The sequence below is a fragment of the Triticum urartu genome, chromosome 3A, assembly GCF_056163025.1.
Source record: "Triticum urartu cultivar PI428250 chromosome 3A, HENAU_Tu73, whole genome shotgun sequence".
In the NCBI taxonomy this organism is placed as follows: Eukaryota; Viridiplantae; Streptophyta; class Magnoliopsida; order Poales; family Poaceae; genus Triticum; species Triticum urartu.
In genome coordinates, this window is record NC_141875.1 from 500,851,766 (window position 1) to 500,864,755 (window position 12,990).

General features: G+C 52.0%; 1 protein-coding gene across 1 annotated transcript; it reads left to right on the forward strand.

The window, feature by feature from the left end:
• The first annotated feature begins 1,471 nt into the window (after positions 1-1,471).
• Positions 1,472-5,623, forward strand: LOC125544649 (putative glutamate carboxypeptidase LAMP1). The gene is made up of 12 exons (XM_048708392.2): positions 1,472-2,649; positions 2,754-2,821; positions 3,090-3,171; positions 3,259-3,351; positions 3,436-3,591; positions 3,723-3,785; positions 3,895-3,982; positions 4,152-4,241; positions 4,335-4,423; positions 4,640-4,756; positions 4,839-4,979; positions 5,165-5,623. The coding sequence occupies exons 1-12, from the start codon at positions 1,612-1,614 to the stop codon at positions 5,345-5,347; spliced, it is 2,208 nt and encodes a 735-aa protein (XP_048564349.2). The 5' UTR covers positions 1,472-1,611; the 3' UTR covers positions 5,348-5,623.
• The last annotated feature ends 7,367 nt before the right edge of the window (positions 5,624-12,990 follow it).

The window sequence follows — 12,990 nt, forward strand, 5'->3', positions numbered from 1 at the left end:
CATCCCGCCACACCGAAGGATGCTGGGACGAGGCCTGCTGCTCGTTCCCCGCCGGGTCGGTGGCGGCGTTGGCGGCGGGCGACGGGGAACGACGAGGGGGGCCGCCGACGGGCGCCGTCTGGGCGACGCGAGCAACCCGGCGCTCGGCGCGGGCCCGACGAGCGTCAGCCATGGACACGACGGAAGATCACACGCGAACAGCGGAAGGAAGATTCCGACGCCCCCCTACCTGGCGCGCCAAATGTCGGATTTCGGGTTCCGGCAGACCTTTGAGGTTCGAACACTGGGGTGCGCGCGAAAATCTCTCCCCTACCGATCTACGTCCGATCCTCCCGTGCGAACTAAGATGAAAATGATGAACAACACAAGAGACACGAGATTTATACTGGTTCGGGCCACCGTTATGGTGTAATACCCTACTCCAGTATGTGGTGTGATGGATTGCCTCTGGGCTGATGATGGACAGTACAGAGGAAGAACGGCCTCGCGAGAGGTGTTCTTGAGCTGGTGCGGTGTGTTCTACTTAGTCTCTACTGGGTTTCTCCTCGTTCTCTTCTCTCCTGGGTGTCGCCCCCTCCTTTGTGGAGGCTAGCTCTATTTATAGAGGTCCTGGGCCTCTCCCTGAATAATTGAGAGGGAATGGCGCCAACAATTGGCCATTTTGAAGGCGAACATCTAGTACAAGTTATCCTGACCAAAGGTGGTCTTCGGCTGCCAAATGCACTGGTGATGACGCCGTCTTGGGCTCCATGGTGACCTCCGTCCGGCCGTCCGGCTGGTCTCGGTCTCGTTGCACCGGAATGGCAACCTTTGCGTGATGCCTTGGCCTGTGCTTGCCCCCTTTGCACTAAAGGGGAAACAAGGACCCTGCGCAGGCCGGCGCCCGCCTGGTCTTGATCGTCATGACTTGCGTCATGGGATCCTCGCGAGGTACCCTTGCATTGATCTCTCCACCTCCTCGCGAGCCTGCCCGATGACGCCGCTCTTGAGGAAGCTTCCCGTCGTCCGCCTCGCGAGGCTTGGCCCCTCGCGAGGGTCTTGAGTTTGGGTTGATGAAGATGGGCCGTGCCGGACCTCCACCTGAGTCACGTCCCAGGCCGCAGACAGGCAAGTCTGGGGACCCCGTTTCCCAGAACGCCGATAGCCCTAAGGTGCAATCTGTGAGTCCAGTTCAAGAGAAACATGTTTTTTTAAAGGGATATAAAGAGAAGATTCTCTGTGTTGGGTTTTCTTGTCACATTTGCTCAAGGTAGGAGTACTAGTTTTCTTATTGAGAATCGATTTGGATCTGGAGATAAGTTTATTTAAGGATGAATAGGGTCATCGACATTAGTTTATTTGTCAGGAATACTCGTATGCAGTTGAATCGTTGCAACACGTAGCACGTTGGTCGCGAGGCGATTTTCGTGGCACGGAAGCCACCCATGCGCCAAAAGTATACGGTGGATTCATACCGCTGGTCGCGGCTGGACAGCCGTCCGAGCACGACGCCGCGAGGGTGCTACAGTACCGTGATGCCATGGTGGAGTCATCGAGGCGAGGATACTCCTATATACACAGGCAGAGTGGCAACGTGTCAGTGCAGCAGCCGTGACATGACCGGTGCACCCGATGTCTGGCCACGGCAAGCAGCAGCAGCTCCTACGCCACCCCGCGCTCGCCGCCGGCCATGGCAGCGGCAGCGGCATGGGGAGGCGCAGGTACCTCGCCTTCCTAGCCATCGCCGCCGCCCTGGTCGCCTCCTACCACCTCCTCCACGCGCCCACCCCGTCGTCGCGCTACCACGCGCTCTTCCTCACCCTTGGCTCCAACGCCAGCGCTGCCGCGCACCTCCGTGCGCTCACGCTCCGCCCGCACGTCGCCGGCACCCCGGCCAACGCCCTCGCCGCCGAGTACGTCCGCGCCACGCTCTCCTCCCTCTCCTTCCCCACCCGCGTCACGCCCTACTCCGTGCTCCTCTCCTACCCCCTCCACCGCTCGCTCTCCCTCTCCGCGCCCGGCCGCGCCACCAAGTCATTCTCCCTCACCCAGGACACCTACCCCAACGACCCCTACGCCGAGGCGGCGGCGGAGGTCGTCCCCACCTACTTCGCCTACTCCGGCTCCGGCTCCGTCACCGCCGAGGTCGTGTACGCCAACTACGGCGACAGGAAGGACTACGCCTACCTCGCCTCCCGCGGCGTGGACGTCGCGGGGAAGGTCGTGCTCGCGCGCTACGGGGACATCCACTGCGAGGACATGGTGCGGAACGCTCGCGACGCCGGCGCCGCCGCGACGATCATCTACACCGACGCCAAGGACTTCGGCGGGCCCGCGGGCAAGGGGAAGCGGAAGTGGTTCCCCAACACGCGGTGGCTGCCGCCCAGCGGCGTTCAGGTGGGGACCCTCTACTACGGGAACGGCGACCCGACGACGCCGATGTGGCCGTCGTGCGCCGCAGGGGAGGACTGCGAGCGTCTGAGCACGGAGGAGCTGGAGGCGAGCGAGGCGATGCCCGGCATCCCCGCGCTGCCGGTGTCGGGGAGGGACGGGGAGACAATCCAGAAGGCGATGGGCGGCGGCGTGGCCCCACCGGAGTGGCAGGGCGGCGAGGGCGCGCCCGTGTACCGGATCGGGCCCGGCCCGGCCGTGCTGAATCTCACATACATCGTGAGTGGGGCCCAGCGCAGCGGTCCAAGAATCATGGGCTTTCCTCTTTTTGTCTAGCCTACATTATAGGGCAGCACTCTCATTTCACTCCTTGTGACCCGCAGGGAAATGACACCCTAGCAACCATCGAAAATGTCTTCGCTGTGATAGAAGGGAAGGAAGAGCCTGACAGGTAAATAATTTACAGCATACTATTCTTCCGTAGATTCTGACAGTCAAGTCTGATAATGAAGTCAGTGGTAAATTAGGTGTTACAGCCCGAGTAGTTCCTTTACTTTATCAACCCAAGCCAACTGGAAGGGTAAAGATTACATTTTATAAGGCGATTGCTAGATTCTATGGAATTTTGTACTAGGATCAAGCATCGGATTCTCCCTGAGACATGTCAAAGCCAGAACTAACAATGTTAAATTTGCCTCTGTGTGTTTTCTTTTTGGCAGATATGTGATCATAGGCAACCATCGTGATGCCTGGACATTCGGGGCAGTCGATCCCAACAGCGGAACAGCAGCTATGCTCGAGGTAATCATCCTTAGTGATACCTGTTCTGAATGCAAGACATCTTTGCTGAATCAAGGATAGTGACTCGGTACCTACTTTTGTTTTCAGATTGCGGAGAGGCTGTCCCAGCTAGAAAAGAAAGGATGGAGGCCAAGGCGAACAATCATCGTCTGCAGTTGGGATGCAGAAGAGTTTGCGCTGGTATGTTCTTGCTCGCGTGCTCTCAGATGCTTGGCTTGTTCCCAGGTGTAAGCGCTTAAAGTGAACAAACATCCAATGTCTCAGATAGGGTCTACGGAATGGGCCGAGGACAACATCGATATGCTTGCTTCAAGAGCTGTTGCTTATCTGAATGTGGACATATCAGTGTTTGGGCCAGGAGGTCTCATGCCCCGCGCAACCCCTCAACTCGATGAATTGATCAAGAAAGCAAGCAAAATGGTATTTAAGCTTTGCACCTACAGCATAGAATTTAAACTTCGTGAGCAGCACTGAGTACATATAAGAGACCTGTCTACATAGATTCCAAATTTATTTTAATCATTCTATCCTTTATTTTTTCTTGATTGAAGGTACCCGATCCTGATGATCCGTCTCATACCTTGTATGACTACATGATTCGCCAGAATCCTCCGGTGGGTACAGTGATGGAATGGTCATATAATTCTGTTGTGGCACAGATGAGTGATCATGATAGCTTCATTTGATTTGGAACACACTGAAGTGATAAGCTCCGATTTTCAGATTGCAAGGGTGGCCGGTGCGGGAACAGACTTTGCAGCTTTTGTCCAGCATATTGGAGTCCCTTCACTCGACATGTCTTATGGACTATGTGAGTGAAAATGTTCTTGGTGGCGCATAAGTCTGGAAAACCGTGCTCCCTTTCGATAGCAAGTTCTGATTCATTTTAAAAAGAAATCAGTCGACTGGGAACCATATCTTTACAGCTTGTGTTATTATTATTCCTCTAGCATCTGCTCTAAATATTGTTGCTCTTGCAGTTTCAGAGTACCCTGTTTACCACTCGCTGTACGATGATTTTGTTTGGATGGAGCGGTTTGGAGACCCCCTGTTCCACAGACATGTAGCATGTACTGAACGAGAGCTATCTTTTCAAATTCAAAAAGTACAATCGGCGTTCCATTGTATCGCCGACTAATCCATTTGACTGTGTGATCGTGCAGTGGCGAGCGTCTGGGGTCTGATTGCTTTGAGACTTGCAGATGATGAGATCATTCCCTTCAATTACGTCCCCTACGCTTCTGAACTGGAGGTATCTTCTCTTCTGGCAACTGAGATATGCAACTTTTGAACAACACAGGGTAATCCCCTATTCATCAAGGGAATTAAAACAGAATCATGATGTAGACTTGCCTTTTCTATTGAGTGGCACACGTTTTTTTAATGAAATTATCATTAAGTGTGGCGTGTAGAAGCAGCTCCAACAATTACTTGACACGTGGACTATGTGCCGTCTTGCTTACTCCAGGAGAGCTCAAAAGTTGTGGAGGACGGATGCCCTGGGTGTGCCGTCAGTTTCAGCCCTCTGCACGAGTCAATCAAGCAGCTTGAGAAGGCGGCCACGAAAATTCACATGGAGAAGAAGGTATGTGAACAAAAATTCCACTGGGAAGCAGCTTTCACCGAAATTTCCAGTTATAAAACCTCCACTTTCCTCATGACAATAGGTGCTGCAAGCAGAGAAATGGGGCCTAAACACGAGGGAACGCACACTGAAAGTCAGAGAGATGAACGACCGATTGATGATGGCAGAGCGAGCCTTCACCAACCGAGAAGGGCTCGCGGGGAGACCGTGGTACAAACACATGGTGAGTAGCATCGAAGCTTCAGGCTTGTTGCATAGTACTCCCTCCGTAAACTAATATAAGAGCATTTAGATCACTAAAGTAGTAATCTAAATGCTCTTATATTAGTTTACAGAGGGAGTACTTGTCTGAACTGAACTGAAGTGACTCCGAAACTGGCCACGGTGATGATTTCTCTCCCTTGGCAGATTTATGCGTCGTCGGACCAGGACGACTGGGGCACCAAGGCGTTCCCCGGCATCGTCTCGGCCATGGCCAACGCGCAGAAGCTCAACACGACGGAGTCCTGGCGGCTGTTGCAGCATGAGATTTACAGGGGTGCGAGGGCCGTGTCCAAGGCCTCTGCGGTCCTGGACGGCAGTCTAACATGATGCCGGAGTAGACATCAGCACAGCACAGCAAGGAGTTTACCGGTGCAAATAAGTAGGGAGAGGGAAAAGGAATCAAGACTTGGCTCATAATGATTGACGAATCACCCCCTTGTTGATTCTCTCTTGAGAGTACCAGCAATAGTTTTCGCAAAAAAAATTAGAGTAGCGCCAATAAGTTAGCGTGTCATTTTTTCCCCTTTCGCCGTCAGAGCGTAGCTCATCAAATTGGTCAGCAAAAAGTGTGTCGATGAATGAGGCCATGGATCTCGCAGTTTATTGGCGTCGTGTCCCACTGGATATCCTGATTCCACGCAACAACATCTGACGACCGTGCGGATTTGTGATTTTTCTGCGTGAATCTGGCAGCTGGTTCGCCGTTCCTGGCCGGTCATTGTCCGCGTACAAGTAGAATATGCTGGTAATCAACACCCTGGGCCTGGGAAATGGTAAGTACGGAGTATACATCAAGAAATAGGGTGCACGCGAAAGATTCTATGAGGGCGACGTGTGCAGGTTTGATCCAATAAGAGTGGATCGTGCCTCTTTATTTATTTATATATCCCCGTATACGTGGCGATTTCTTAGACGAAGGAAGTTACAGAATAGCTTCGGCGATCGGCTGTTATCTTGCTTACACAGTGACACTGCAGTATGCGCCTACACATGTAAAGTCTCCGCATAGAGTTCAAGTGCACAGTGCTCATCAAGTGCATTATAGACTTTTTTGGTGGAGCACAGGAAAATCCCCGACCCCTCCTTCCCCTCCCGACCCCGAGCGGCGGCCGCCGGGCGGCCATCACCCATCCTCCCCTCGTCCTCCGCGCACCTCCCCTCCCTCCGCCGCCGCCGACAACGTCGTCGGGCGAAGGCCCTGTGGCGTGACGGACCTCCTCTGGCGTCCTGAGATCTGAGGCTGCGGCGGCCTGACCTAGACCTCCTTGCAAAGAGGATGGCGAGCAGCGGCTGCCGGGGTGCGTCGGGGGGAATCTGTTGCAGCCGACGGGATTGGTAGGAGATGACGACAACGGTGGCCGGGGCGCATCCCGGGTTCGGTCCGGGGCGACTACCGTTTCGTCCTCGATCTGCTGCATCTCGTCGGCTTTGGCAATGGCTCGCGGTGGCACTTTGGGTCTGCATCGCATCACGCTGATTATGGTTGTAGTGGTCATCTCCTACGTCGGAGGTGGTCGGCCTGAGGCTGGGTGATTGGATCTTCAGATCTGTCATCTAGTCCTGGTTGCGAGTCGGGAAGACAGTCGTCGGTGAAAACCGATCCGACTATTGTCCTGTAAATATGCGTCGTTACCTTGATGAAGGCATCGTCCTGTAACTATTGTCGACCCACTCGTGCTGCTCCAAGGGAAACCCTAGAATCTGATTTTTCAGATCGGACGATGACGGCACCGCGGTGTTGTTTCTCTATTGGGAGCATCGTTTTATGGAGCAACGCTGGAAGACAGAGGCGGGAGGTGGAGCGTCTTCGTCTTGCACGGAGTTTCGGTGGAGAAGTCAAGTCAGCCTGTCCGACAGGTGCTACGCTTTGTCATGCCTGTTTGGCAGGTGCTACGCACGACGGATCTTCCAGAGTCTTCTCGTCTAGATGGATGAGCGTAGGGAGGGGGTGCCGTTGGGCGCCGTGGTGGCGTCGACGGATGGCCGGACTAGCAATGATGATGCGGATCTCTCTCCTGAAGATGAGTCAGTGGTTCGATGATGACCGTGAAGCTTTTAAAACATATGCATGTGGTGTACATTTTAGGTCTGCTGCACCGGCTGTTAGTTCCGATACGTTATGTGAATGGATCGACGATGACATCTAGATACGGGACGTGAGAGCACTCTACATTATCGTGTTTGTAGGTGTGAATGGTGGCTTCAGGTGGCTTGATGTATATTTTTGTCGGACCTTTGTTGAATAAGTAATAAAGATCAATCCTCTGGAAGAATCAAAGCGACCGCACATCGTGCAAGAGGATGTAAAGGCATGGCACTGAGATGGAGACGACCAGGAACTGACAAGATCCCATCTACGTGACGATAACGTGCGTCCATTTGCTTTTCTGGGTCAACGAATCGCACGGCGTTTAAACATCTCACGCCTTGGGTGCGTTGGTTACCAAAGCCGCCGCAAATTATCTGTCCTTTTGGTCGTAGTGACCTCTCCGTTGGGTGGTGGCAATACCCCAACCCGGCTCTACGTCACAGATAGATCACAAGATTCGACAAACAGTAGAACTTTCAGTATTGGTCTGTCGATGTCGATCTGCCTTGGACACGCCGGAGCGGAGTAACCCCCCTCCCCTCTCCCGTCTCGCCGCCGCCGGCGAAGCCGGACTGGCTCCAGTGACGGCGGCGGCGGGGCATTTCCCCTGCTCGCTCCTTCTGCGCGCGCCCGCCTCGGCCTTGGGGCTCGCCGTCAAAGGATGCTCGGGCCAGGGCTGCTTCGGTCCTTGGTGTGCGACCGTCGCGCCGGTGCTACGTTGTAGTATTGCGGCGCGGTGGGCAGGAGGAGGTGGTCGTGGGCGGCTTGGGCCAGATCTGGGCTCGAGCGCGCCAGTCATGGTGGCGGCCTGGGATCTGGCCGCGGTGGTCCGGGCGGTCTGGTGCCCGGCGGTGGTGGCGTGTCAACGTGGGGGCGGCGCGGAGTTGTGCTGGTGGACGCGCGGTGGCGGCTCGGGCCGGCCAGATCTGGCTCGTTCGGGCCGCAACGTTGAGGGGCCCGGTCTGGGCACTCTGTGTCCGGACGCTGGGTTTTCGGATGGTGCAGCGGCGTCGCCATTCATGCTCCGGCCAAGATGGAAGGAGCGGCAGGCTCCAGATCCGGTGGTGGGTGCGCCCGGGGCGAGGTCCCTGGCGTAGACGCACATTTCTCCGGACGAAAGTCTGGCAATTAGCCGGTGATGGCAACACCTGTGGATGTTGCTTCCTTGTTGAAGGCATCACCAAGGAGTTTTTGCATGACCGCCGGTGTCCTTGTAATCAAGTATGCAGTCGAGTGATGCTCACAAAATCCAGGCAGAAAATTGGGAGATGTATTTCTCAAAAAAAAGGGAGATGTGGTCACATGGACAGAGGCTCTCATAGTGATGTTATTAGGCCAACTCCACCGCGCGATTTTATCATGTCCACCCCCGTCTGTTTGGAGTAAAACGAACAAACAAGGTGGCCCAGCGCGCTGGAGCAAACGGATTTTTATCCGTTTTGTGTCCGCTTTCGACCCATCCGCGGTCCAAGCTTGCGCCGCTTTTGGGTGACACCACGCGGACCTGCGAGCCGTCTGCGCGTGTCCTCCCCTGGCCCGCCCGTCGGTGGCACAGGGTGGGCCTTTTCTATCCGCCCCCTCCCTCCCTCCGGCCGCACCCCCCTTCACTCTTCCCCACTCTTCCCCTCGTTGCCGCCGCCGTCGCTGCAATTGCAGCCGTGCAGTTCGGACGCGCGCTCGCCCAGCCCCTTCCCCTCAACGCCGCCGAGCTACCCAACCACGGCCACCTGGTTTGCGCACCCGCCGGCCGGATTTGGGGCGGATCCGGTCGGTCTTGAGCTCGCCCGGCTGTGGGAGGCCGGGCCGCGCCATGGACTGGCCGGGCACCTCGCCGGAAGGCCCTGGCAGGGCCGCAAGGCCACATGCAGGCAGTGGCTCCTCCTCTAGCCGTTCGGATCTGCACCGTTGGTGGTCCGCCGGCAGATACACGAATGGCGGTCGGCCGGGCTCGGTGCTTGCCCAAAAGCTCGTCGGCGCACCGTTGCCACTCATTAAGTGCGACCACTGCCCAAGGATGGTCGTGCGCCGCGTGTCTACAACGCCGGAACATCCCGGATGGGTGTTTATCAAGTGCTTAAACGATAGGGTATGTGCTCTTTTTAGCTTCGGTTTGTGCTCTAGTTTTGACTAGTTGTGCTAACTACAAATTTTATTGTGTAGCATGGATGCAAGTTTTGGTATTGGGAAGAAGAGTACATCGATATATTGATAGAGCGAAATTTAGTACATGTTCGTGCACTTTTAGCTAGCATAGAGACTGTAGATGAGACAAGTGCACTTGTTGCTAGATTAGAGGCTAGACACGAGACTAGATGTGAGAAAGCAACATGAACTTCTGGCTTGAAGAAGAAAGAAGGATGCTAGATCAAGCATCCTCCACAGATCAACAATAAGTGCATCGAGAAGGCCCTAACCCAACTCAAGGGAGCAGTTATGGAAGTTGCGTATCTTCTAAAATGCATTCTTATTGTTCTTGTTTTGTTTGGTCTTACTTTACTAGTCAAAATGTGATGATGTATTTTTCATGTACCGAAAATGAATGATGAAAAAAAGTTAAGGACTTGTAAAGAAAAATGTACGCAGACAGGATGCGGCTGGGATGCGTTGGGCGCACGGCCACCGCATCTTAGGACATGCTCGGACACAACTCTATCGCCTACCCAAACGGACAGAATCCGGATAAAACGAACGTCTGTTTTGAATCGCGCGGTGGAGTTGGCCTTACAAATTTGTTGGCTGAACATGAACGGACAGACGGAGAAATATGGTGCCCGCGTAGACTTCCTCCCGTATAGTACTTTTGGCGTGCAAATTTGTGTAACTTCATGAAACGTGGGTTCTCATTATTTATCATATTTATTATTCCACGAATTCCTCCCAGTTTAAGTTGTTGATGTAACTAGCTAGCAAGTCTAATCTAGCACGCTTAAGGAGATGATCACATAGTGTCGACACCTCTAAAGGTGGATGAAAAACTGGATCAACATATGCAGCCGCCATGGCACGAAATGAATTGACTTGTGGGAAAGAGACTCCCTTACGGCGCTGTATTAAAAACAAAAATTGTACCCCCAAAAACAAATGGAAGGCTTCAGTTCGCCCTCGAAAGAATAAGATGATAGCAACGGCTCGCCGATGAGTAAATTACACGAAAAATACCATAGTTATTTTTCGATGGAATCACACTTGTTGTTTTCTTTTTCTTAAAAACCCTACTGGTCCTTAAGCAGCCCTCAAAGGTAGCAATAATTGTTGACAGGTAATTGGGTGATAGCAATTTTGACCTATGAGATCTAGTTGTCAACTGTGCACTATGCATTTGTAGCTCCGAGTCGCATCTGGGCCCCTACATAGCCTCCTCCTCCCCCTCCCCCGCTTCCCTCATTCCCGCCCTCCCAGACCCTCGTCGCCGGTCGAGGCCCCTGGGCCAAAGCCCCTCACAGTGGCGGGCGGCGGGGCCCCTTTTCTCTGCTGCTCAGGGATGGCCCGGGCAGCCTATCCAGGCGGGCAGGCGCTGGGCTCGGCAGCACAACGGCGGCTCTCACAATGGCGGCATCCTCGCGGCAGGCGAGCGGTGGCCCTGGGATTGGCGGCGGTGCCCATCTCCTCCATCGGAGGTGGTTGGCCTGAGGCTAGGTTGTCGGATCTCGAGATCCGTCATCTAGCCCCGTCTGTGAATCGAGGAGACATAGTTGCCGGTGAAAACCAAGCCGATCACGGGAGATGGCGGTGTTCTGCGTCGTTACCTTGATGAAGGCATCGTCGTGTAACTACTGTCGACCCACTCGTGCTGCTCCGTGGGAAACCCTAGGATATGGTCTTCCAAATCGGACGATGGTGGCACCGCGATGTCGTTTCTCTCTTGGGAGCATCGTTTGTGGAGCAGCGCTGGAAGACATAGGCAAGAGGTGGAGCGGCTTCGTCTTGCATGGAGTTTTGGTGGAGATGTCAAGTCATGCTTGGCCGATAGGTGCTACGCTGTATCTTACCAGTTCGACAACTGCTACGCACGACAGATCTTCCAGAGTCTTCACGTTAGGATGGATGAGTGATACGTCTCCAACGTATCTATAATTTTTGATTGCTCTATGCTATTATATTATCTATTTTGGATGTTAATGAGATTTATTTTACACTTTTATATCAGTTTTGGGACTAACCTAGTAACCGGAGGCCCAGCCCAAATTACTGTTTTTTGCCTATTTTGGGGTTTCGAAGAAAAGGAATATAAAATGGAGTCCAAACGGAATGAAATCTTTGGAAACGTGATTTTCTCAACAAACGTGATCCAAGAGACTTGGAGTGGGTGTCAAGAAACGATCGAGGAGGGCACGAGGCAGGGGGGCGTGCCCTCCGCCCTCGTGGGCCCCTCGTTGCTCCACCGACGTACTTCTTCCTCCTATATATATCTTTTGAGCTATGTACTTCTTCCTCGTGGACCCTTTTCTCTTTAAGGAAAAACCAACGCAATGCTCAAGAGGCAGCAAGAAGGATTTCTGGCGCCGTTGCCGGGGAGATTTGCGCCAAGTCAAGTCAAGATTTGACTCCTGACAACGAGTCATTCCTGGCACCGTTGCCGGAGTCTACACACAAGTCAAGATATACGAAGTACCCATCACAAACTCTTATCCCTTGCATTACATTATTTGCCATTTGCCTCTCGTTTTACTCTCCCCCACTTCACCTTTGCCGTTTTATTCGCCCTCTTTTCCTTTCGCCCTCTCTTTCTATTCCCCTCCTCTTTACCAGTTTGCCTCTTTTGCTTCTTCGCTTGTTTGCATGTGTGTTGGATTGCTTGCTTGTCACGATGGCTCAAGATAATACTAAAGTGTGTGACTTTACCAATACCAACAACAATGATTTTCTTAGCACTCCGATTGCTCCTCTTACCAATGCTGAATCTTGTGAAATTAATGCTGCTTTGTTGAATCTTGTCATGAAAGATCAATTTGCCGGCCTTCCTAGTGAAGATGCCGCTACCCATCTAAACAACTTTGTTGATTTATGTGATATGCAAAAGAAGAAAGATGTGGATAATGAAATTGTTAAACTTAAGCTATTTTCGTTTTCGCTTAGAGATCGTGCTAAGGCTTGGTTTTCGACTTTGCCTAAAAATAGTATTGATTCATGAAATAAGTGCAAAGATGCTTTTAGCTCTAAGTATTTTCTTCCCGCTAAAATCATCTCTCTTAGAAACGATATTATGAATTTTAAGCAACTTGATCATGAACATGTTGCACAATATTGGGAGAGGATGAAATTAATGATACGTAATTGCCCTACACATGGTTTGAATTTATGGATGATTATACAGAATTTTTATGCTGGATTAAATTTTGCTTCTAGAAATCTTTTAGATTCGTCCGCGGGAGGCACTTTTATGGAAATCACTTTAGGAGAAGCTACTAAACTCCTAGATAATAATATGTTTAATTATTCTCAATGGCACACCGAAAGATCTACTAATAAAAAAGTGCATGCGATAGAAGAAATTAATGTTTTGAGTGGAAAGATGGATGAACTTATGAAATTGTTTGCTAATAAGAGTACTCCTACTGATCCTAATGATATGCCTTTGTCTACCTTGATTGAGAATAATAATGAATCTATGGATGTGAATTTTATTGGTAGAAACAATTTTGGTAATAACACGTATAGAGTTAATTTTAATTCTAGGCCGTTTCCTAGTAATTCCTCTAATAATTATGGTAATTCCTACAACAATTCTTATGGAAATTTTAATAAGATGCCCTTTGAATTTGAGACTAGTGTTAAGGAGTTTATGAATTCGCAAAAAAAATTCAATGCTTTGCTTGAAGAAAAATTGCTTAAGGTTGATGAATTGGCTAGGAACGTTGATAGAATTTCTCTTGATGTTGAT

Bases quoted from the DNA above. Each gene is read 5' to 3' on its own strand.
- LOC125544649 (XM_048708392.2), top strand. From the start codon at position 1,612: ATGTCTGGCCACGGCAAGCAGCAGCAGCTCCTACGCCACCCCGCGCTC. The intron at 3,983-4,151 runs GTGAGTGAAAAT...TTGCTCTTGCAG, and splicing joins CGACATGTCTTATGGACTAT to TTTCAGAGTACCCTGTTTAC. The intron at 4,424-4,639 runs GTATCTTCTCTT...TGCTTACTCCAG, and splicing joins CCTACGCTTCTGAACTGGAG to GAGAGCTCAAAAGTTGTGGA.